The sequence below is a fragment of the Triplophysa rosa genome, linkage group LG2, assembly GCF_024868665.1.
Source record: "Triplophysa rosa linkage group LG2, Trosa_1v2, whole genome shotgun sequence".
Classification (NCBI taxonomy): domain Eukaryota; kingdom Metazoa; phylum Chordata; class Actinopteri; order Cypriniformes; family Nemacheilidae; genus Triplophysa; species Triplophysa rosa.
Genome location: NC_079891.1, coordinates 32,486,996 through 32,509,972, shown reverse-complemented (window position 1 = coordinate 32,509,972; position 22,977 = coordinate 32,486,996). Strand labels below are relative to the sequence as shown.

Sequence of the window (22,977 nt, the reverse complement as noted above, 5' to 3'; positions counted from 1 at the left end):
GTCCTTTTAACTCCTTATCTAAACCATACAATTCGGTTTGGAAACAAGTTGCCACATCTCATGTGTTAATGCACTTTAAAAAGGACAGTTCACCCAAAAATGAAAATTCTGTCATTGTTTACTTGGCCTCTTGTCATTTTAAACCTGTTTGACTTTCTTGCGCAGAACACAAATGTGATCACAAACCAGGTCTTAAGTAGCACGGGAACATTTTTAGTAAAAGCCAAAAATACATTGTGTGGGTCAAAATGATCAATTTTTCTTTTATGCCAAAAATCATTAGGATATTAAGTAAAGATCATGCTCCAGGAAGATATTTTGTACATTTCTTACCCTAAATATATATTAACTTCATTTTTGCGAGTGGATGGCCTGCTACAGTGCCTCCGATTAACAACTTAAAAGGCAATTTTCGCAATATTTCGATTTTCTTGCACCCTCAAATATTGTCCCATACATCAATAGACTTAATTGTTCCGCTTTCAGATGATGTTAAAATCTCAATTTCAAAAAATTGACTTATAAGACTGGTTTTGTTGTCCAGGGTCACAAATGAAGATATTTTAAAGAATGTTGTTAACCGAACAGCGGCGGCACCCATTGACTTGCTTTGGATTTGTGTCCATACAATAGAATTGAATATCTTCTTTTGTGTTCTGCGGAGGAAAGAAAAGTCACACAGATTTGAAATGACATGAGGGTGAGTAAATGGTGACAGAGTTTTCAAATTCTGCATAGCGACAGACAAAAACTTGTCCTGCACACGTACCGGGCCTGCTGGCGTGGATCCGTGAGGGGGGGGGGTCGAGGGGGGTACGCCTCGTCCACGTTCCTATGTCAGCTTAGGCCAGCTCACCGCTTTGCCTTGTAATTGCTGGCTTACAGCGTGGACAGCAGAAACATCAGAAGAGAGACAGATGGTCCTACCTCTCACATCCCTCTCTGGATGAGATTCAGCAGGCAGGCTGATTGAATTCAAGTGTTGGGCCGCTAAGCCTCTCTGCTGCCTCTGTGCCACATTGCCAGCTGAGCAAGAAGAATCTTTCCACACAAACATTTGTCTCGCTATTCCCCTTGCTGCATCTCTCATTATTTCTCACCGTCATATGGCTTCCTCTCCCTCATTACGCTTTCCTTCTCTTTGATTGGTCGCAGTGCAAATCATTCAACGGACGACTCCCGCCTCGCTTCTGCGCACGAGTCGTCCCTGCAGAACTAGGACAGGCAGACACAGAGATGAGGGTAGTTACAGTACAGCAATATAAAAAGGAATCGATAACCGAGTTAACCCCGATTTTTATATTCTTTCAAGAAATGTGAATTGTGTTTGCTTGTGCAAAGCTTACCGCTGTGATACTAGACTGTCCTGGGTGGTTGCCAAGTTGTTGCTGCTATGCAGTTGCTAAGATCTTCAGAACGGTTTCAGTGTGATGCCATGCGGTTGCTAGGATGTTGATAGGCGGTTGCCAGGCAGTTCTGGACTATTCTGGTTGCTATGGTTGTGTTTCTTTGCAGTGTCTAAGGTCTTCTGAATGGTTTCAGTGTGTTGCCATGCGGTTGCTATGATGTAGATGGGTGGTTGCCAGGCGGTTCTAGGAGGTTGCTATGTGCTAAGATTTTCCGAGTGGTTTTAATGTGTTGCCATGCGGTTGCTAAGGTGTTGATAGGTGGTTGCCAGGCTGCTCTTGGCGGTTGCCAAATGTTATTTGAGCTGTTGCTTTGAAGTTGCTACTGTAAACTAGTCTGAATGGTTTCAGTGTGTTTACATGCGGTTGCTATGGTGTTGATGGGTGGTTGCCAGGCTGTAGCTTCTATGCAGTTACTTGGGTGTGGATAGCTGCTTTTCAGGTTGTTGCTTCTATGGAGTTGCTATGGTTTCAGTGTATGTCCATGTGGTTTTCAGGCTGGTTTAGGGGGTTGCCAAGTTGTTGGTGCTATGCAGTTGCTAAGGTCTTCTGAGCTATAGTGTTGATGGTTTGTTGCCAGGCTGTTGCTATGGTGTTGCTTCTATACAGTTGATAAGATCTTCTGAGTGGTTTCAGTGTGTTGCCATGCAGTTGTTTTGGTGTTGATAGGTGGTTGCCAGGCTGTTCTTGGCGGTTGCTACTTGTCTGAATGATTTCAATGTGTCTACATGCGGGTGCTATGATGTTGATGGGTGATTGCCAGGTTGTAGCTTCTATGCAGTTGCTTGGGTGTGAATAGCTGCTTTTCAGGTTGTTACTTCTATGCAGTCGCTATGGTTTCAGTGTATGTCCGTGTGGTTGCAAGTTTGTTGCTGCTATGCAGTTGCTAAGGTCTACTGTGTTGATTGGTGGTTTTCAGGCTGTTTCAGTTGCAAAGGTCTTCTGAGTGGTTTCAGTGTGTTGCCACGTGGTTGCCAGTGTGTTGCTTCTATGCATTTTCCAAAGTCTTCAGAGCAGTTTCAGGGTGTTGCTGTGCTTATAGGCATTTGCCAGGTGTTTGTAGTAGTTACAACATGACTGCTTATTTAAAAAACCCATCCTGAGTCTTATCATATTCCATTTCACTCACTTCTTCTCTACAAGCCACATGATTTGAGTCACCAATGTCTGTAAAACATGTGAGATTAATAACGGCAAAAACAGCATAAGTTGAGGACATTGGCAAATTGTATGGGAAATAAATGAAAGAAACGTATCTGATTATTGAAACTGTATGGATATAACCAGTAGAATTTGTTTATTCTTGAAAAAGTGCATGCACATTCAGATTGTAGCTTTGAGCCACATGTACGCTAGTTTTAAGCCATCTATCTTCTAACACCTCTTTAACATTGGCATAAATAACCTTTAACAGTTTGTGGATTTAAAACTTAAAACAGACTCTCTTCTTGGAATACAAAACCAAAATATTGATGACTCATGTTGCACTCAATCATTCTGTCCAATAAAATGCTTCCTAAAATGAGAAAGCCCATACCCTTAATGCCGTACAATTCTGACTAGCAATAAGTAGCAAATTGTCAAAATAAAGAAAATCAAGCGAATTCATGTTTTTGTAGCAATTATCTGAGATAAGAAAAAATGGTACTGTTGCTGATTAAACAGATGTTATTGAAATAAAAACGACTAACAGTCAGAGATTTCGGTCTTCCCCATTCAGTTACAGTACATAAGAGGTGTACTACAGTACATGGCGAACAGCTGCCTGGAGTTGTTACCCAGATGCCCACCTGAGTGGACCGCTTCAACAGACTTTGGTTACATGCCAGTGTAATACTTAGCATTAGAGGTTTTGGAAAAACTCCTACTGCGGCAAAACAGTGCAGAAAAGCCCTGTACTTTATGCACCCTGCAGTCTGAGAAGACATGAAAGCAGTCGGCTTTTTTCAGGTCAATTTGCCTCCAGGGTGTTTACGCCTAGTAAAGTTAAAGAGATCAGTGTGGGCTGAGCTAGGAACTGAGGATGATAACGGTGTTTGGCTTATCGGTGTCACAAATTGAATATCCTCATCATGCAAGCAGGGGGTCAGTATGAGTGGACTGCTGGTCCTTCTGAGCGGCTGTAATGACAAGAACCCGTTAAAAATGCCCAGCTTTGTTTCTCATTCTCAGCTGTTTGTACTGTAATATACATGTTTACAGTGCAGACACAACAGGATTTCAGCGTGGGCTTGATTCCCAGGAAACATACTGATGAAAACAAAAATGTATAGCTTGAATGCACTGTAAGTGGCTTCGGATAAAAGCATCTTCCAAATGCATAAATGTTAAAGTCTAGTGTGATTGTGTGACTGGTCTGTGTCTTGCCTTGATTCAGGTTACCTTTTATAAATGGACTCAGCAAATGGATTCCAAACAAGTGTGCATATCAATTGACTTTACAGTTTATTAAAACCCAATCTACCTGGAGTCTCGAGGGCTGATCTGAGACCTGCTCACATTTTCTGAATAAACTTTTGGTTATGGAATTGCTATGGGTGTGTATGACCCTGGACCACAAAACCAGTCTTAAGTAGCACGGGTATATTTTTATAAAAACAAAACATTGTATGGGTCAAAATTAGCTATTTTTCTTTTATGCCAAAAATCATTAGGATATTAAGTAAAGATCATGTTCCATTAAGATATTTTGTAGATTTCCTACCGTAAATATATCAAAACGTTATTTTTGTGAGTGGATGCAGCAAAATCGTTAAAAAAATGGCCGAAAACACACATACAAACTTCGCTCGCTGCTGCCCGCTCTTTGGGAATTACCCAAGTTTGTTTGGTAAGTTTGGTATATATACACTCACCTAAAGGATTATTAGGAACACCATACTAATACGGTGTTTGACCCCCTTTCGCCTTCAGAACTGCCTTAATTCTACGTGGCATTGATTCAACAAGGTGCTGAAAGCATTCTTTAGAAATGTTGGCCCATATTGATAGGATAGCATCTTGCAGTTGATGGAGATTTGTGGGATGCACATCCAGGGCACGAAGCTCCCGTTCCACCACATCCCAAAGATGTTCTATCGGGTTGAGATCTGGTGACTGTGGGGGCCATTCTAGTACAGTGAACTCATTGTCATGTTCAAGAAACCAATTTGAAATGATTCGAGCTTTGTGACATGGTGCATTATCCTGCTGGAAGTAGCCATTAGAGGATGGGTACATGGTGGTCATAAAGGGATGGACATGGTCAGAAACAATGCTCAGGTAGGCCGTGGCATTTAAACGATGCCCAATTGGCACTAAGGGGCCTAAAGTGTGCCAAGAAAACATCCCCCACACCATTACACCACCACCACCAGCCTGCACAGTGGTAACAAGGCATGATGGATCCATGTTCTCATTCTGTTTACGCCAAATTCTGACTCTACCATTTGAATGTCTCAACAGAAATCGAGACTCATCAGACCAGGCAACATTTTTCCAGTCTTCAACTGTCCAATTTTGGTGAGCTCGTGCAAATTGTAGCCTCTTTTTCCTATTTGTAGTGGAGATGAGTGGTACCCGGTGGGGTCTTCTGCTGTTGTAGCCCATCTGCCTCAAGGTTGTGCGTGTTGTGGCTTCACAAATGCTTTGCTGCATACCTCGGTTGTAACGAGTGGTTATTTCAGTCAAAGTTGCTCTTCTATCAGCTTGAATCAGTCGGCCCATTCTCCTCTGACCTCTAGCATCAACAAGGCATTTTCGCCCACAGGACTGCCGCATACTGGATGTTTTTCCCTTTTCACACCATTCTTTGTAAACCCTAGAAATGGTTGTGCGTGAAAATCCCAGTAACTGAGCAGATTGTGAAATACTCAGACCGGCCCGTCTGGCACCAACAACCATGCCACGCTCAAAATTGCTTAAATCACCTTTCTTTCCCATTCTGACATTCAGTTTGGAGTTCAGGAGATTGTCTTGACCAGGACCACACCCCTAAATGCATTGAAGCAACTGCCATGTGATTGGTTGATTAGATAATTGCATTAATGAGAAATTGAACAGGTGTTCCTAATAATCCTTTAGGTGAGTGTATATAATGATTAGAATTGAAGCATTCAGGTTCATCTACTCTCCACAACGTCATTACATCGGTAAGCCAATAGAGAGTGTTAAAACAAATCTTTTTTTCTTAGCAGCGGCCTGCTGCAGCACATTTGATTAACGACTTTAAAAGGCGATTTTCTCAGTATTTTGAATTTTTTGCACCCTCAGATTCCGCCTTCCTAGCAGCTGTATCTCTTGTTCTGGCCGACGGGATCATGACAGCCCCATCTCATGCATTTGTTTTGGAAGCACATGGCCATTGATCGTGCCATGTGCTCTCCAATCCTCCGCCTTAGCCCTGCCCCCTCGTTTCCTTATTCATTATCCCGTCAACAGTTTATGTTGTGACCCCACCGTCATGTTTTGTCTACCCCGTGAGTTTATTTAATTAAAGTTGAGTTTTGATTTTAATCTTGTCATGTTTTGGTTCTGTTTTCCCCCTCAAGGGATTTTCAGTTGTGTTATGTTTTCATGTTGCTTGAATAAAGAGTTTTTTGGTTAAGAGCTTTATGCACCTGGGTTCTGTCTCTCGTAATCCTGACATATATATATATATATACAGTATATATATATACTGTATATATATATATCATATAACATCTTGTGCAACAAAAAAGCTAAGGATATGCATGAGGTGGAATTTATTTATGGGAAACATGGGAAAAGTAGTTTTTTCACACAAGCCTGTCAGCAGATGTTGATATGAAGCCATCTTTCAATGACATCCCTGACTCAATAAAGTTTCACAATATTGATCATTCTTACATTCTGACTTAAAGAGATAGTTCGTTCGAAAAATAAAAAGTCTGTCATCATTGTATATGACTCTTTCTAGATAATTTAAGAAAAGATACTTTGAGAAATGTCTCAGTGGTTTTGGGTCCATACAATGGAAGTCAACGGGAGCAGATTATGTTTGGATACCAACATTCTTCAAAATATCTGTGTTGTGTTGTGCAGAAGAAAGAAAGTCATACAGGTTTGCAATGACATGAGGTTGAGAAAATGAAGAAATATTTTTTGCGTGAACTACTGTATCCATAAAGCCTACAACCAAGAACATTTACAGATTACTCAAGATTCAATTTACATTCATGCAGAAGCTTGACTCACAGCACATTTGAGATATACATCAAGTCATGCAATCCCTGTGAATCAAACCCTCGACTCTTTAGCATGAACACCAGCACAGATTAGGTCAAATGATTTTTTTGACAAGATGTGTTAATGGAGGGCATCACTTCTAAGACACCCTCCGCTCAAGGGCATCTGACTCAGCCGTATAGCGTGCACGCTGTATACCTCCAGATAATATTTCATGCGAGATGAGTGATGCGATTTCACATTGCACGAACACTTTCCTCATTCTGATTTCATTAGCACAAGTAGTCCAGCCGAAAGAGAAAAGATTTTCGTTCGGGGGCTCTAACGTGTTTTAAAGCCTGTTTGGAACCACACACTGTAATACATCCAGAGCCACCCTGCAGAAAATCCACGGATTGAACATTTTCTACCCGGATAGTTTCCAGTGAGCCACATCAATGTAGGTATGTCATGCTGTGTCTTTCTAATATAACAAAAGACTGTGATTCAAAACCTCCGATTCTATTACGACAAGCGTTTTGTCTGGCCCTCTATTCTGCAGAGCAAACAAACCTTGTTTAAAGATTAGATTTTACAGACAACAGGAATAACATCGGCAACACCTTTTGTTTAACAAGGAACTATAATCTGATGTACTTAAAGGAACAGTTCACCCAAAAATAAAATTCTGTCTTCATTTACTCACCCTCAAATTGTTCCAAATCTGTATACATTTAAAAAATATATTTTTTCTAATGAACACAGAGAAAGAAATTTGGAAGAATGCTTGTAATCAAACAGATCTTGGCCACCATTGACTACCATCGTAGGAAAAAAATACTGTGTTTTTTTCTGTGTTCTGTTGAAGACTGTAGAAAAGCAAACAGTTATGGGGCACTTTTGACTACCATTGTCACTTTTCCTACTATGGGAGTCAATGGTGTCCAAGAACGGTTTGGTTACAAGCATTCTTCCAAATATCTTTCTCTGTGTTCATCAGAACAAAGACATTTATACAGATTTGGAACAACTCGAGGGTTTGTAAATGATGACTGAATTTTCATTTTTGGGTGAACTACAGTACAATCTCATATCATTATGTGGCTTTACAGAATGCTTGATTCTGATTGGTCATTCATGGCATTTTTGCGGTCAAACATGTTTGCATATTGACCATTAAATCGTAACTTCCGCCATGGTCCCTTTAGTCTAAATTCAATATTTGAAGTCCATTTATTTATTCGGAAAGCAGACGTGTACAAGCAGATAAACGCAGAGTCAGACGGTCATTATCACAAAGTAAACCCCTTCAGAATGACACCAGACTCATTCAGTGTAAGGTTGGGATAAAAGCGTTGGCCAAATTAATGTAAATTTGATTTGATTTGCAGAGTGGACATGCTAAATTGTGACATTACTGTTAAAAACATTTTTCTGTGCAGCCCTGATTGAAACAGCAGTAAAGACTTTTACATGCAGAGGAGAAGAAAGTTATCACCTTTTGAAAGATTATAAAATATCATGCAATTATGAACTGGGTACGAAATGAGCATGGAGATTTATTCCGAAGTAAAGGGACTATGTCTTTTAAAGATGGACAAGGAACACATTCGCCGTAGCCCTTTCCTATGACTTGGTTTGGAAACAAAACATTTTGTCAAAATAACCTCGACACTGTTAATCTTGAGTGGTTTAGTCTCGCCAGACCTCCAGACTGACGGCAGAAGATCTAGACTCCATAACAGCTTTCATTGACCAAGACAGTCCAAGAGACCATCTGAATAACATATAAAGCAACCAATGACAGTTCAACCACAAGACAACTTCAGTTTTGTGCCTCAGGCATCAGACGTTTAGCCAACGGTTTGTGGATGCAACGTCAGAGGTTTAAACCTAGAGACGGAGACACAAAACGTTTTTTTTTCATGTACGAGCTAACATTACTTGGCTGTTTGGAGATGCCACACGTTTGCTTCATCACCATTGTGCACTACAGGGAGGTATGCAGAAGTGAGGCAGATAGACAGGTTTTCCCTTGCTTAGGTGCAATATAATACAAATCGATGCCGGATTAACCTTGCAGGTCTCGCTTCCAGATATATAATGTTTCTATAATTGGGACAATAGCCACTTAACACGTGAAACCTGTTAAATTGCTGGATTGATTTTTTTTGTTGAGTGAGGCAAAGGTTTCTGGTGCTTTTATGTATTGCTAAACATACCACAAGCACATAAAATGCTCTTGAAAACTCGTTTGGAAATAAACATTAGCAAGAAATATAGGAGGGTTCTACTAATTATGCCTGGGCACAAATGTGCTGATTGTCCACAATGCTGTTTATGTTTGCCAGCGTAATAAAGATAATAGATTGTCGATGCCCAAGTCACCCAGGTCTTCAAGTAAGTGGTGTCAAATAATTGCATCATCCCCTTTCAGAACTTACTGACCTCATAAGTCTGCTTCTCATTTGTAAGTCACCTTGGATAAAAATCAAGGGTTTTCAAACTGGGGTCCGGGGCTTCCAGAATGTTCTAAGGGGTCCCCAGAAAAATTTTGAGAAACAAAAAACAGTAAAAATTGTCAAATTCTGCTGAAGATTATGGCAGTTTAATTTCTACAAACAATACAGTATGTTGTCTTTATATTATCACACTTACTATTTGTGTAACAGTTTAAATGCTCCTTTATACAAAAAATGGATATGTATTTTAGAAAGAGGGTCTCTCGAAAAGGGTTAATCATATTTGGGGATTCTTGGCATGAAAAAGTTGGAAAACCCCTGTGCTAAATGTAAATGTAACCTCAACCAACTAGTCACAGTTTTGCATTAATATGCAATGCCTTAGGAAACGTGAAAACTTCTTCAAGGAGCACTTCACCCAAAAATGTACCATTCCAGCGAATAGCCAGAGATGATTTGCCAATGGATTTTGCTCATAGATGACCTCTGCAAGAAACCTCTGCTGGATTGTTTTCAACCCAAAACGCTTTCACCATCAACCCAGCATGGGTAGATTTATAACACAACAACTTTACCTAAACACGAGTTGAAAACAACCCAGCATTTTTTAGTTCATACTGTCAACTTGATTATTTTATGTGGTGGTGATCTCATAGTGTATATAAAAAAATGAATATTAGGAAAAGTAAGAGTGAAGCCCCATCTACTGTATAAATCCAACGTCACTGGCTTGAAAACAAATCAGCTAAAAATAGACTGTACAAATGTATACAAATTAGCCACCTCGAAAAACAGTTACGAATTGCCATGAGACTAAAAGGTGTTGATACTGCCTGCGTGAAATTGCTTACTAATGGAAATCTGCTCTCATTCAAAACCCGCTCATTGCTTACCACTGTAAATGTTTGACCAAAAAAATAAAACAAACACAATTCGTCCCTTTTTGATCTACAGCACAAGCTGACCAATTATTATCTCAAAGCACAATCGCACGTTCTCTCTTTGGTTTTACGGCTCGCTCATCTGTGTTCTGCTGTCACAAACGGGCCAATGGCACAAGAGCAATAAGTCAGCAGTAATGATAGAAAGGCTCTTGAACTGTATGGTGCTGAATCATTAGCTCCTACTTTCTCTCAGACTGGGGTAATGCATTTTTCCCCCTCGGGCTGGCAACCTTGCAAATACAAAATTGAATTTTATTGCTAATAAAAACTATGGGGGAGAAAAGGGAGAAGACAGTTAGTCAATGCTAGGAGATAGGGAATATCACTTTAATGGCGTTGGGAATGGCTCATTTGCCATGTAATTAAGGAAGGATCTCACTGAGAAGATTCGATCAGATTGCATATACAAAGGAATGGCTTTATGCATATGTATGAGGGGGAGGAGCTTAGAGAGACAGGAAGGACATAAAAGGACTTGGTAGTTTGTGTGGAATAACATGGCTAAACAACTTGTGCACGCTTAGTATGGTGGTAAGCTATTCCAAACATATACAGTATCCATGTCTGCCTTAAACTGGCAAATAAATGGTTACTCTCTGATATTTTGGCAACTGAAAGATGACTTTTTTTAACCAAAAAAATTCTGCACATACACTGCACAGCCGCAATATTCCACTAAACTAACATTTACAATCAAGACTATAAAAACATTAGATCAATATAACACTATAAAATGAAATATTACAACAGTGAAATTAATCTTAAATGAAAAATGTCTAATGCTGGCAAATAAGCAGCTACACATCCTCCGAGCCTGTCAACACAAGGAAAGCTAAATGTTAAACAGACGAGACATTTCCTGACAAGTCAAATGTCTGACTTTGAAATATTTAGCAGTTGTGTGCAACCACAGGCTTTAAGCCATCCAAAGGCTCATTCTGCGAGACAGCGTTAATGCGCTTCTCCGTTTCATAAGACAGATGGACCTACGTGACGAATGCGCTCTTAATTCTTGAAAACATTCTGAATTCTGTGAGTCAATGACACAGCAGTCTGATGAGATCAACTTTATCTGTTTTTTTTTTTTAAGTCCTCAAATGAGATGATTGTTGACATGTCGAGCTATAAAATGAATTTGGATAGTTTGGACAATTTGCTCTTAGAGTACTTTCAGTTCACACAGAAATATTTATCATTTGATTGCAGACTGCCAAATTTGAGCATAATTTGAGATCTCCTCACTGCTGAAAGAAACAATAGAACCCTGCCCAAAACACAATAGAAATATTAATGGATTTAATGGTTCTAATGGGAATTGTTCGGTTTTAATGGAAACTATAATGGTCTCTACTTGTATGTGATAGATTCTTTTGGTGGGATGTTATCTGGAAGATGGGAGCCAATAGAAAACGATTTAATTCTACTGAAATAATGCCCAAAACACACTACAATAAGGACTTTTGTACAGGAAAAAAAGCAAATAGTTCATAACGGTATTTTAATGGAAACTATTCCGTTTTTGGAGCAGGGCTCTGAAACTTGGAATGATTTAGTAAAAAATGATGTAGGAGACTACAGAGAGTTTATTTGTGCAATTTTTCTTAAACTAAAAAGACAGATTTCTGATACTGTATGTCTCGCCTGCAAATGCCTGACAAACATATCAAGAAAAAAATCGCATTTTCAAATCTGTAGGTGCAGGAATGGATCCTGCTCTCATTGACGTCATTACCGTCTTGGAAAACCTGAAAATATTCGCTAACAACTTGAAGTGTCATGGAAACTCATTATTCAAAAGCTGAGGGCACCGTGTCTCTTGTAAACAAGGCTTCTCCTGAACCGTGTCACACATGGCGACAAGACACGACATTTACAGCAAAGTCATGCCCCACACCTTCTCACAAAATCTCCAGAAACTGAGACTTTCCTGACAGAATATGGATTATTGTAATGTATGCACGGTGTTAGAAAACTGACAGGATGATGAAACGCTAGCATCCCTTAAAAAAGCTTGTTGTGTACACAGTCAATTTTTGTTGGACTCTCATGCGTGCTATTTTTAAAAAGGCAAAGACATAAAGCTGCGTATTTACATGCTGTGGATGATTCCGAGCATGTAGAACAACGGACAGAAAACAAACTGTCAGAGTTTGAAGTAGCAATAGCAGCGTTTTCTGAAGAGACCCTCGTATCCAAAAAAACACGCTTTTCAGGACGCTAAAAAACTACTTAAAGGGAGACTTCACCCAAAAATTCTACCATCATTTAGTCACCTTGAAGTTGTTCCAAATCTGTATACATTTCTTTGTTCTGATGAAAACAGAGAAAGATATTTGGAAGAATGATTGTAACCAAACAGTTCTTGCCCCCCATTGACTCCCTTAGTAGGAAAATTACTTTTTGTTCTGTTGAACACAAAATAAGAAATTTTGAAGAATGTAGGACAGCAAACAGTTCTGGGGCACTTTTGACTGCCATTGTATTTTTTTCCTACTATGGGAGCCAATGGGGGGCAAAATCTGTCTAGTTATAAGCATTCTTCCAAATATCTTTCTCTGTGTTCATCAGAACAAAGACATTTATACAGATTTGGAACAACTCGAAGGTGAGTAAATGATGACAGAATTTTCATTTTGGGTGAAGTATCCCTTTAACAAAGAAAAGCACTGCATACTGCATTTCTCGAGTGTTGTGGCTGTGAAGAATTTGAGCCCTATCACCTAACCTACAGCTATACCACAGAGAGAGACAGCTACACCGCTGCCGGACTCTCCCGCTCCAACACTTAATCATGGGAGGTCAATATTGACAGCTCTACACCGCCATCAGCTATTTTTATTCATGCTTCATGGAAACGTGATCATTGTGTTGGCACGACTGCCACAGGTGGACGCAGGGAGTGAAATCTTATCACTGCGGTCATTAACAGTGGAGTGCAGCTGGAACATGAGTTAGGAACGAAAGAAATTCATAAGCTGATGTAAATCTTAGAATTCGGTGAAAATGCATGTGTCAACTTGTAAAGTTTTAAAACAAATTTCTGTCATCTCTTCACCATCATGTCGTTCCAAACACACGAGACTTTCGGTTTATACTGTGGAGCACAAAAGGAGGTAATTGAATTGTTGGATGAATTCATTGGCGGTGAAATGCTTAATAAAGCACCTAAGAGTAAAACTTGATCACGTGGTCAAGGAACATCAGGTTCCTCTTCAATTGTACTGACAGGTACGCCCACCTTACTTGCGTACACATTTGGGCGGTCTTGAAACCACGAACTGACATAGATTTGTGGGGGTGTGGTTACACGAGGCATTTCAGGCAGGTCTGGGTGAGCATTCGCATTTAGATAGAATGCATCGTTTGTTCCGACACTTTAATTTTTGCAATGTTACGTGTCTAATACATGCATGAGCAACTTATAACACACCAAAGACACAGAAAAACACGTATTCGAGCCGTATGACCCCTTTAAAGAATCAAATGCAATATATAAACTCTTAAGTTTACATCGCAAAACTCCCTTACCAGTCCACCCACATGGGCCAATAAGAACTCATGAAATTGACATGAGTTTATTAACATAGGCCTGCTTATGTCAACAGATCAACACCTATTGGCATTTCTTCTCATTATACATGCAAAACAAAACAGAGGTTTATTTTTTAAGGGCCAGAAAGATGATTGGAACTGATTTTTGTGCAACAAACCATATAGTTTCTCTATTTTGTCTCTTTTACCAACCTCAGTTTACAGTAACAGACGACGCTCGGTTATTTGTAATAAAGATGAAATCATCAGAGAAAAGATGATGCATTCTGGGAGAGTTGATCTCTGCTGCATTGAATATTTCTATTGTGATGGAACATCTGAACGTTAATTTATACATAAGGTGATAAAAGCCTCTGTGAGTGTCAGACATTTGTGCACTAAGCCAATTTCCAATTTGCTCCCAGCATGCAACTGTTTAAACTCAGAGCTGTTTTTATTTCCAGGCTGCATTTTGAATCACTTTGCCACCCAAACCAGAATTACCATTTTTATCTGCCAGTCCGGGATCTCATTAAGTTAGGCACCTGGAATAAGCCACTGTCAGTCTTGAGGAACTTAGGGGATTTCCAACGTCCTGACTCACGTAAAATAAATAGTTTACATTACGATGAAAGCGCTGCGTTTGGCACGCCGCTGAATTTCTTTTTCATGGGAAGCATTTTAATTTTGACAGATCTGTTTGTGGTGTTTGCTATTTGAAACAAAATGTCTTTGTAGTAGTGTAAATACATTGGAACTCATTTGAAAGGTACAGCAGTTCGGTCGTGCCGGGTTTTTTATCAATAAGGGTCCAGCTGCTAAAAAAAGAAATAAAATGTCGTCAAACAACACATAAAAAAGCTAAACTTAAGGCACAAAAGGGCAGAAAATAAAAATCGGCTCTTCGATCATTTTATATTCAATAGAGTGCACAATATATTACCAAGTTAAAAATATAAGAAGACATAAAATATAAAACATTATAGTCAGTCATAAATAAAAAATCAAGATTTAGAAAGCAAATATACCTGGATATAAGAAAAAGTTAAGCTTACAAGATAAATAACGCTTTGCACTATTTCTAGTCCAAAACCGACACTGACCACGATGTTTTTACTATAAACAATTCATAATATTTACCTTAAAAACAGTAGGCATCTCAATTAAATGACAGCATTAAAATTCAAACAATAAATTTAAACCTAAATGCAATTAGTGCTGTCGAATGAATAATCGCGATTAATCGCATTCAAAATAAAAGTTTGTGTACATTAATTTTGTTTTTATAAAAATACATGCATAGATTTAAAAAATATAAAAATTTAATTAACATTTATTATTTTAATTATTGGTAAATATAAATAAATACATGTAAATATTTCCGAAATATGTATACATGTATGTGTATTTACACTGCTCAAAAAAATGAAGGGAACACTTAATCATCACAGCTTAACACCAAGTCAGTTGACCTTCAGGAATATCAGTCAACCCGGTAAGGAAGCATAAGTGATTGTGAACCATTTTTACTGGTTTTGGTGCAAATGTCAGTGCACCAATCAGGCAACAGCAAGGGTGGTCTGGGGAGGACCATCCTCAGAGGATTTTTCAGACCTCCATGTGCTATAAAGTATGGTGATGAAATCCTCAGATCTATTGTCAGATCTTATGCTGGTGCAGTGCAGGTGCATGATAATGCCCGGCCTCTTGTGACCAGAGTCTGTACGCAGTTTTTGGATGATAAAGGCATTGATGCCATTGACTGGCCCTCACGTTCCCCAGACCTACATCCAGACTGTTCAGAGCTCACCTATGCTCTGATCCAGGTCTGGGAGGAGATCCCCCAGGACACCATGTGCCATCTCATCAGGAAGTGAAGAGTTTTACCCTGGATATTTCGTTCATTGAGATCTAATATAGTGTGATTTAGGTGTTCCCTTCATTTTTTGGAGCAGTGTACAACATTAATATGCACAGAAAACAGAAACTTTTATTCTGGATGTGATTAATCACGAATAATCGTTTGACAGCCCTAAATGCAATGAATAAAACTAGATCATTTTTTATTTTAAATACTAAAATGCTTCATGAGACAGATGAAAAAAGAGATTTGGTTGTTTGGTTTTGCCAGCCGTACAAACTGTACAGTATGTGTGCACAATAAAATGTGACAAAGCAATATTTTGTCACGGAACCATTTTAAAAACATCTGCAACCATTATGTTACTAAAAAAAGGAGTATTCAGAATTATACACCAACACCAGATTTAATGCACTGTAGTAGGACGATGAATCCGTTACTGAATTCTAAATGTCATTACCTCACAGATGCCTTGCCCAAATTGTCTATGCCCTGTTAGCATAAAAACTTTTGAAGTAATAGAATCTGAATTCTAAAAGATTTGGCAGAAGTCAGATGGCTTTGGGAATAGTTATGAATATAATATGATTATAGGTGTTTTGTTTTGCCTTATAATCCGTGTAGAGAACGTGGGCTTCTGAGAAATGGCTCTGGAAAACATAATTGCTCGATGAGAAGAGGAGAAAAGGAGTAGGAGGGAAAAACTGAAGAAAATAAAAAAGCAATGGGAAGTATAAGAGAAGTAGAGATCGCTTTAAAAGCCAATTCTGGAAATATAACTTTTTTGCATATAGTAATAAAATCAAGGAAAAGAACTATTTTGAAAAAAGTGCTGAGTCTATGTTAAAAAAGAAATCCATAATCAATTTAACTCAGCAGCAGTGTCAGGCCTGATACACTGCACAAATATGTGAACGTAGGCGCTCAATTTCACTTATCATTATGTTTCAAAATGTGTCAGAACACAATTTATTCTCAACACAAGCATGAGATGCGTTGTGTCTGACTTTAAAATAATAAACCTAAGTGTGTGTGCCTGCCTTTATTTAGATTTCACGCAACCTGCTTGAGTCTCAGTTATTCATGAACCATCTGGCAAACTTAGTGCATGCGGCCCAGACAGCAGACAGAAATAATTCCTGGTCTACTTTACTTCGCTCTACTGTCAATAATATCATCTGCATTCCACACACTATACCTGCAGAAACCTCAGACATCTGTTGTCCTTGAGCATCCATCAAACACCCAGGTCTTTATGTTTCCTTCATCTCCTTCACCTCCCCTGCTCCCCTTCCTCTCGCCCAGCGACTCTTTTCTTTAGCCTTTCTGCTTTGGTCTCATTGTCTGGTGTCTTCAGGCTTCTCTTGATGTCTATAGTATGTGTAGACACACGGTACAGACCACATAAGGGACAAAAATGTACAATATATACAGTACATTATATAACACACAGGTATGTAAATATAAAGAAAAACACACGAAGTCGTAAGCGAAGTGATCCCTGTTTTTATTTTTTTAGTACTTGGGACTTCATAATAATTGGCATTTTAATTCTGCGGTTAATTGGCCTTCAGACGTCTCACACCCGAGTGGAAACAGTGGGTGCTAGAAGGATTGAAATTTGCGAGTTTATTCTTATATTGTGTTGCATGATTAAGATGTTGGCACAGTCACTCATTTGTTTTCGCTGCAACGAGTCTAATTATGTCAACGATGAGGAAATGAGTAATCCTGTAAACTCATGCAATGCAAAAATGACATTAATGGATGCTGAAATGCAGGCCACTTAGATGCCCTCAAAGGTCTCAAGTATGAACTCATTAACTTTTTGCCAATTACACTAATTCACAAATTAAGAAGGGAAAACTATAAAATCATATTGCTAACTTTATTCCAACTTGCCAAAGCACACAACATTGCATTCAACATTAATCAACATAAAATCAATCTTTAAAATGTTCTCCCAACAAAGATAATAGACGGCTTCAGGGGCAAAACAAAAATGTTATTTTATTTAATACAAATAACATACAATAAAATATTCATGTCAAATCTAAGATAACTTGTTAATTTATGACCAAACACAGACTTCGGGCCACGTTACGTGTCTGATGAAACTATAAACTAACTTGAATTTGAACAAACATGCTGATAACAAATTCTTTTGTTGACTGAACTAAATTTTTTGTCCAAAACCTGTCAAAGAAGTTTTCTTTACTTGCAAAACTGTGCAATCTGAACAAACAATTTTACATCAAACAAGAGTTTAAAAGTTCCCAGCATGCATTGCAGGATGTTCAATTCGGTGGTTAATGTTTGTTAGTGTTTGCTGACTTTATTTATGCTGTTATTGTTGTCACCGTTTCCTGTTGTATTTACGATTATTATATTACGATATTTAATGACTGTCACCAGCTTTGCGTGTTTAGTGTTGAGGAGGTCTAAGTGCATGGCACAGTGTTGCTCCTATAGTGAACGTGAAACACAACATTTTGAAAAGTTTCTTGACTAATGCTTTAAACCTGCAATCCGTAACTTTTGCCTCAACATACAACTGGAGCTAAATGCATGCATTAACACAACATTTATATAATGCTCACGTTCATGAACTTTGATAGCATCTACATGCAACACAACATTTGGGGAAAAGTTCAATTCAGTTGTGGCTCTTAAAACGTACAGAACGTGGCCATCACTCTCTTTCTCTTACAATCGGACCGTACTGTATTTAGCCAACATGGGAATCATATCTACTATTGTTGTGCCAAAGTTCACAGTAAAACTCGAATCCAAAGTTTACAAATAATAAAGTGACACTTAATAAAGCAAACACAATAACAAGCATCCGCTTCACCCCCAACGCACCCCAGGCGGTCTCGTGAAAATGGCAGCTCCCATACCAGCTTGTGAGGGCGAGAATACAAAAAGTTCAAAAATATTGTTACATAAACCCCACATGCCAGAGTCCTATGCAAATGAGCTCTATCTCGAGTCTTTGCTCCATATTCTGTTTCCTTTTGTTTTCCCAAACAAAGCATTCAATTAGACAGCGGAGAAATATCCTTGATTTCGCCTACGTTTATCAATGGTTTATTTGCTCTCCCGTGGAGTCTTTTATGTGGGGATGAGAGCTTTTCACAGAAGTGGCGAGTGAGCGGCAATCAGTTCATTTCATGCAAAGCGGAATGCATCGTTTGGCTTGTCAGTAATGAAAGAGGGAGGTCCTCAGCATGCTCAAACGCTCTCTCCTAATAATCACCTCAATTGAGACGCCGGTTGGGCTTCTGTGTGACACGAGTGAGCCGATGGCTTCGGCAACACCGCTATTATGCGGGATTCTCTCGAGTTTCGAAAAGTACCAGAGGTAATGCAAAACTAATAGGCTGGTAAACAGTTTGTAATGCGAAGATAGCGGGCTGCAGTCGGAAGGCAGCAATGCAAATAAGCTTTAATATGAACGACCTTGTTTTGATATGGATGATATGGGCGTCCCCTTGACAGAAAAAAAACAAAGCAGGGCTTCTAACATGTGACTGGCATTCTGAAAAGACAGAAAAGGTAAAAGAACACAGTGCGCCCGCATGTATTCGATGTCGCTACCAAATGGCCTTTACAGTGAAGGGCGACGGGCAATAAAGGACACGGGTATGTGGCTGTCCAGGGGACGAGACGGTGCACGGAAATAATTGGAGAACAGCGTATGACATTTTGAGCAGCTTTACTCAGCACTAAATAGATGAGAGATGCAGAGGAACCGCAAGGTTAGCGAGGTCAGCTACGGATGAAAAAAGCGCGCTTTGAAAAAGGATCTCCGACGTGCATTGTGTGGGTGGGGATGGTCTGCTAATGACTAGAAGATAAAAAAGGGGGTCTGGTGGATTCACAAAGCCTAACGTTTCAAAGCTTGGCAATACATTTTTATCGGCGGAGAGGGTGAGAGAGAAGCGCCGTGATGCAGAAAGACGAAGAAAGAGAAGAGGCCTGACAGCTCACTGGTGGAAGATGACAGGAGGGAGAGAGAGGGAGAGAGGATATTTGAGGGAAAGTGTAACACAGGGATGCTGTCAGGCCTCAAGCAAGCTCCATTTAACAAGCTGCTAGATTGAGGGATGGAGGAGAATTTAGGAAACCGGGTGGAGGATCTACAAGATATTATTGCACGTTTGCAGTGTGACTCCTCTGCCTGCCACGCGGCGCATGTGAAAATAACTCACGTGGGTTGGATTATGTAAATATTAGCGCTGAATAGAAAGGCATCGGGAGATTTGAGATATTTTGATACGTAAACATATAGCCTGCCATTCTAAAAGGATAGTGATTATTATTTAGGATTATTATTTACTCGCCCTCATGTCATTCCAAACCTGTCTGACTTTCTGTCTTCTGCAAAACACAAAAACACATTTTGAAGAATGTTAGTAACCAAACACTGGCGCCTACTGACTTCCATTGTATGGACACAAGACCACTGAGACATTTCTCAAATTATCTTCTTTTGTGTTCCACAGAAGAAAGAGTCAGGTTTTGATGACGAATAAATGGCAGGATTTTTATTTTTGGGTGAACAATCCCTTTAACAATGGAGCAATCAAAAATGTTTGACAACATTTGAATTGCTTCCAGAAAAAGAAACCGATAGATGCTCAGAAACTTGGTAAACTAAGAAAAGTGCTCGAAAAGATAAATGTTTGTGTCCATAGGCCTCAAAGTGATGTACGATGGAGACATCGTTGATGGATGCATTTCATCAGTTGGTCTCCTGAATAATGTCTGACTTTAAGAAGCACTGAATAAAAACAACATTTTTTATCTTCACGCCTCCCGTAGATAAACTCCCACCCGGGCACCTCCACACACACACAGACCGCTGGCCTTCAGATCAGGGATGAGAGGAGAGCATCTTATCTTTCTGTAACACTCCACAAACACTTCAAGCATTTTCGCGCTCGCTGCGCTCCCAGGAGACTCAAATGTAACATCCTCAGCCCTTTCCCTGGCGCCATCCCACCCATCCATGCATCAAACACCCACGCCGCACTTATCTGCTCCTGGACAAACTAAATGTCAGACCTTAAGCTGCGCTGGAACGTGATTAGCTCCATCAGCCCTATTAGCACTTGCTACTGTTGCGCAAGGCTCCCCTCCTATGTTTCATTTATCAGTTCCCTCAATTGGCTGGCTTTTGGGTGGGAACGGGTCCCGCGGCACATGTTTCTGCCAGCAGCGTTCACACAATCCAGCATGAGCGCAGACAAGCAGCCATTTTGGAGTTTAAAGTATAGAAGAACACATTTTATAGCCTTGGGTTGTTTTGAAATGTCTTGTTTTTGTTTTATGGATAAACAGTTTATTAGCTTGGTGCCCAAATGCATTATATAACAGAATACCAGACCAAGTGCCATTTATTTTAAGATAGCACAGGCAGAACAATCCAGCAAAACAATTGACAAAATCAAGTTTGTTAGGCTTTATATTGGAACATGTCCACAGTTAATAGGATGAACAACAGCTGTGGTTTCTTGGCTAGGACACCCGTGTGAACCTAAGGGGAAATTACTTCATGAGCCACACCCACCCAAAAGACGTCTGCTAAATGCTGAAATAAACAACATATGGTTAAACACGAGAAAGTTTTTCTTTATGAAGGACGTTTTATTATTTCTTTGAGGTCCCTGTACACAGTCACAACCTAACTTAGTCTTATTTATGTTATTTGTTTGTGAAAATAAAATATTGCATCATGCCAAATTAAACGTGCCCTCAAAATGACCCATTTGACACTTTGTCTTTTCTCAACAGGTGGTCGTCTCCTCTGCCTGGTGTTATGGCTTAACCTGGTGCCAGTGATGAATGGCTGCCCAGCAAAATGCGTGTGCTACAGCGAGCCGAGGCCAACCGTGGCCTGTCAACAGCAGGGTCTGTTCTCCATCCCCACAGAGATCCCCGTCCGCAGCCAGCGAATATTCCTGCAGAGCAACAAACTGACTGTGGTCCGATCGACTAGCTTTAGTTCTGTGCATAATCTCACGGTCCTGTGGATGTACTCAAACAACATCAGCCATATCGAGGCGGGGGCATTTTATGGGTTGGAGAGACTGGAAGAGTTAGACATCGGCGACAACAGCAACCTTCGGATCATAAGTCCCACTGCGTTTCGGGGCCTGACAAAGCTGCATACCCTTCACCTACACAGGTGCGGACTGTCCGAGCTCCCGGTCGGAGTTTTCAGAGGACTGTTCTCTCTTCAGTATCTGTATCTGCAGGATAACAACCTTTTAGCCCTGCAAGACGACACTTTCATGGACCTGGCAAACCTCACCCACCTGTTCTTACACAACAACAAGATCAAGGTCGTGACTGACCACATGTTGCGAGGGTTGATCAACCTTGACCGTCTGCTCTTGCATCAGAACCGCATCATACATGTGCAACAGCGGTCTTTCAATGACCTTGGCAAGCTGACAACCTTGTTTCTCTTCTACAACAACCTCACCATGTTGATGGGGGAGGCCATGAATCCTCTAGTGTCCCTCCAGTATCTAAGGCTGAATGGAAACCAGTGGATTTGTGACTGTAGAGCCAGGCCGTTGTGGGACTGGTTCAAACGCTTCAAAGGTTCCAGCTCCGAATTGGAATGCCACCTCCCGAGCACTCTGATCGGGAAAGATCTAAAGCGACTTAAAAGCGATGACCTGGAGGGTTGCGTGGACACTCCGTCCCAGGTCCAAACCAGCATCTTTAACACAAAGGCACGTTCTGGAAAGTTCCTCTCACTCGATGACCCACTTGTAGAAAGCATTCCCAGATGTTGTCTTTCGGCTAATGACAAATCCTCCATCATCTCCAGCAAATCTCTCCCTGATCCTTCATCCTACAATAGCCGCCAGATCACCAACAATCCCCTGAAAGAGAAGGAGAACATTTCCAAGACCAAGTTTCGGGAGGGCGAGCGAACAAAAAACGACACTCGTAATAAGCAAAGTCTCAACGATGGTCCTTTGGGAACCCTTTCCAACAACCTTGACCAGTCCTTGGACAAAATAAACCCAGAGCTGCTAGACAATCTGGAACCTTCAACAGCTCCGTCTAGAAAGAAAAAAAAGTGCTCCAAGAAGCCCAAATCGGACCAGTCGTGTTTAAAGGGTCACGGATCTACCATCGAAGTATTGGGCCTTCTTTTGATCGCTGTGGTCTGGATTTCCATGGACTTCTCCTAGTTCATACACACGTTCACCTGTTTGCTCTTGACAATGACACAAAATACCTGCAGCAGCCTACGTGGACAGGCAAAGACACTGAAAAGGGGGTTACGAGTCAGCCCGCATGGTTGAGAAAAAAGTTACAAAAGCTAAAGACGTGTTACCAGGAATGAATGCCTTTACTGAATACAACATGAGATCTGATGTATATAAAACTTGGTGCCCAAATGTTTGTTCTATGTACTTTTAATGTGCTGTGTTTAAGCACCACTGCGGAGAGTTCCCTATTCCCATCACTTCAAAAACGCTTCAACTCAACAGAAAGTGACTACTGTAGATGAACCACAAAAAAATTCCTTAGACCTGACTAAAGCAGAATGCACCCAGGAATGTTGCAGATATGAAACC

At 40.2% G+C, this 22,977-nt stretch overlaps 1 protein-coding gene across 1 annotated transcript in view; it reads left to right on the top strand.

Annotated features, from left to right (window-relative positions):
• rtn4r (reticulon 4 receptor) overlaps positions 1 to 22,768 on the top strand; it is a 62,750-nt gene extending 39,982 nt beyond the window's left edge. Inside the window, exon 2 of the mRNA XM_057360682.1 lies at positions 21,170 to 22,768. Coding sequence (XP_057216665.1) covers positions 21,170 to 22,587 — 1,418 coding nt within the window. The 3' untranslated portion in view covers positions 22,588 to 22,768. The remainder of the gene's footprint in view (positions 1 to 21,169) is intronic.
• The last annotated feature ends 209 nt before the right edge of the window (positions 22,769 to 22,977 follow it).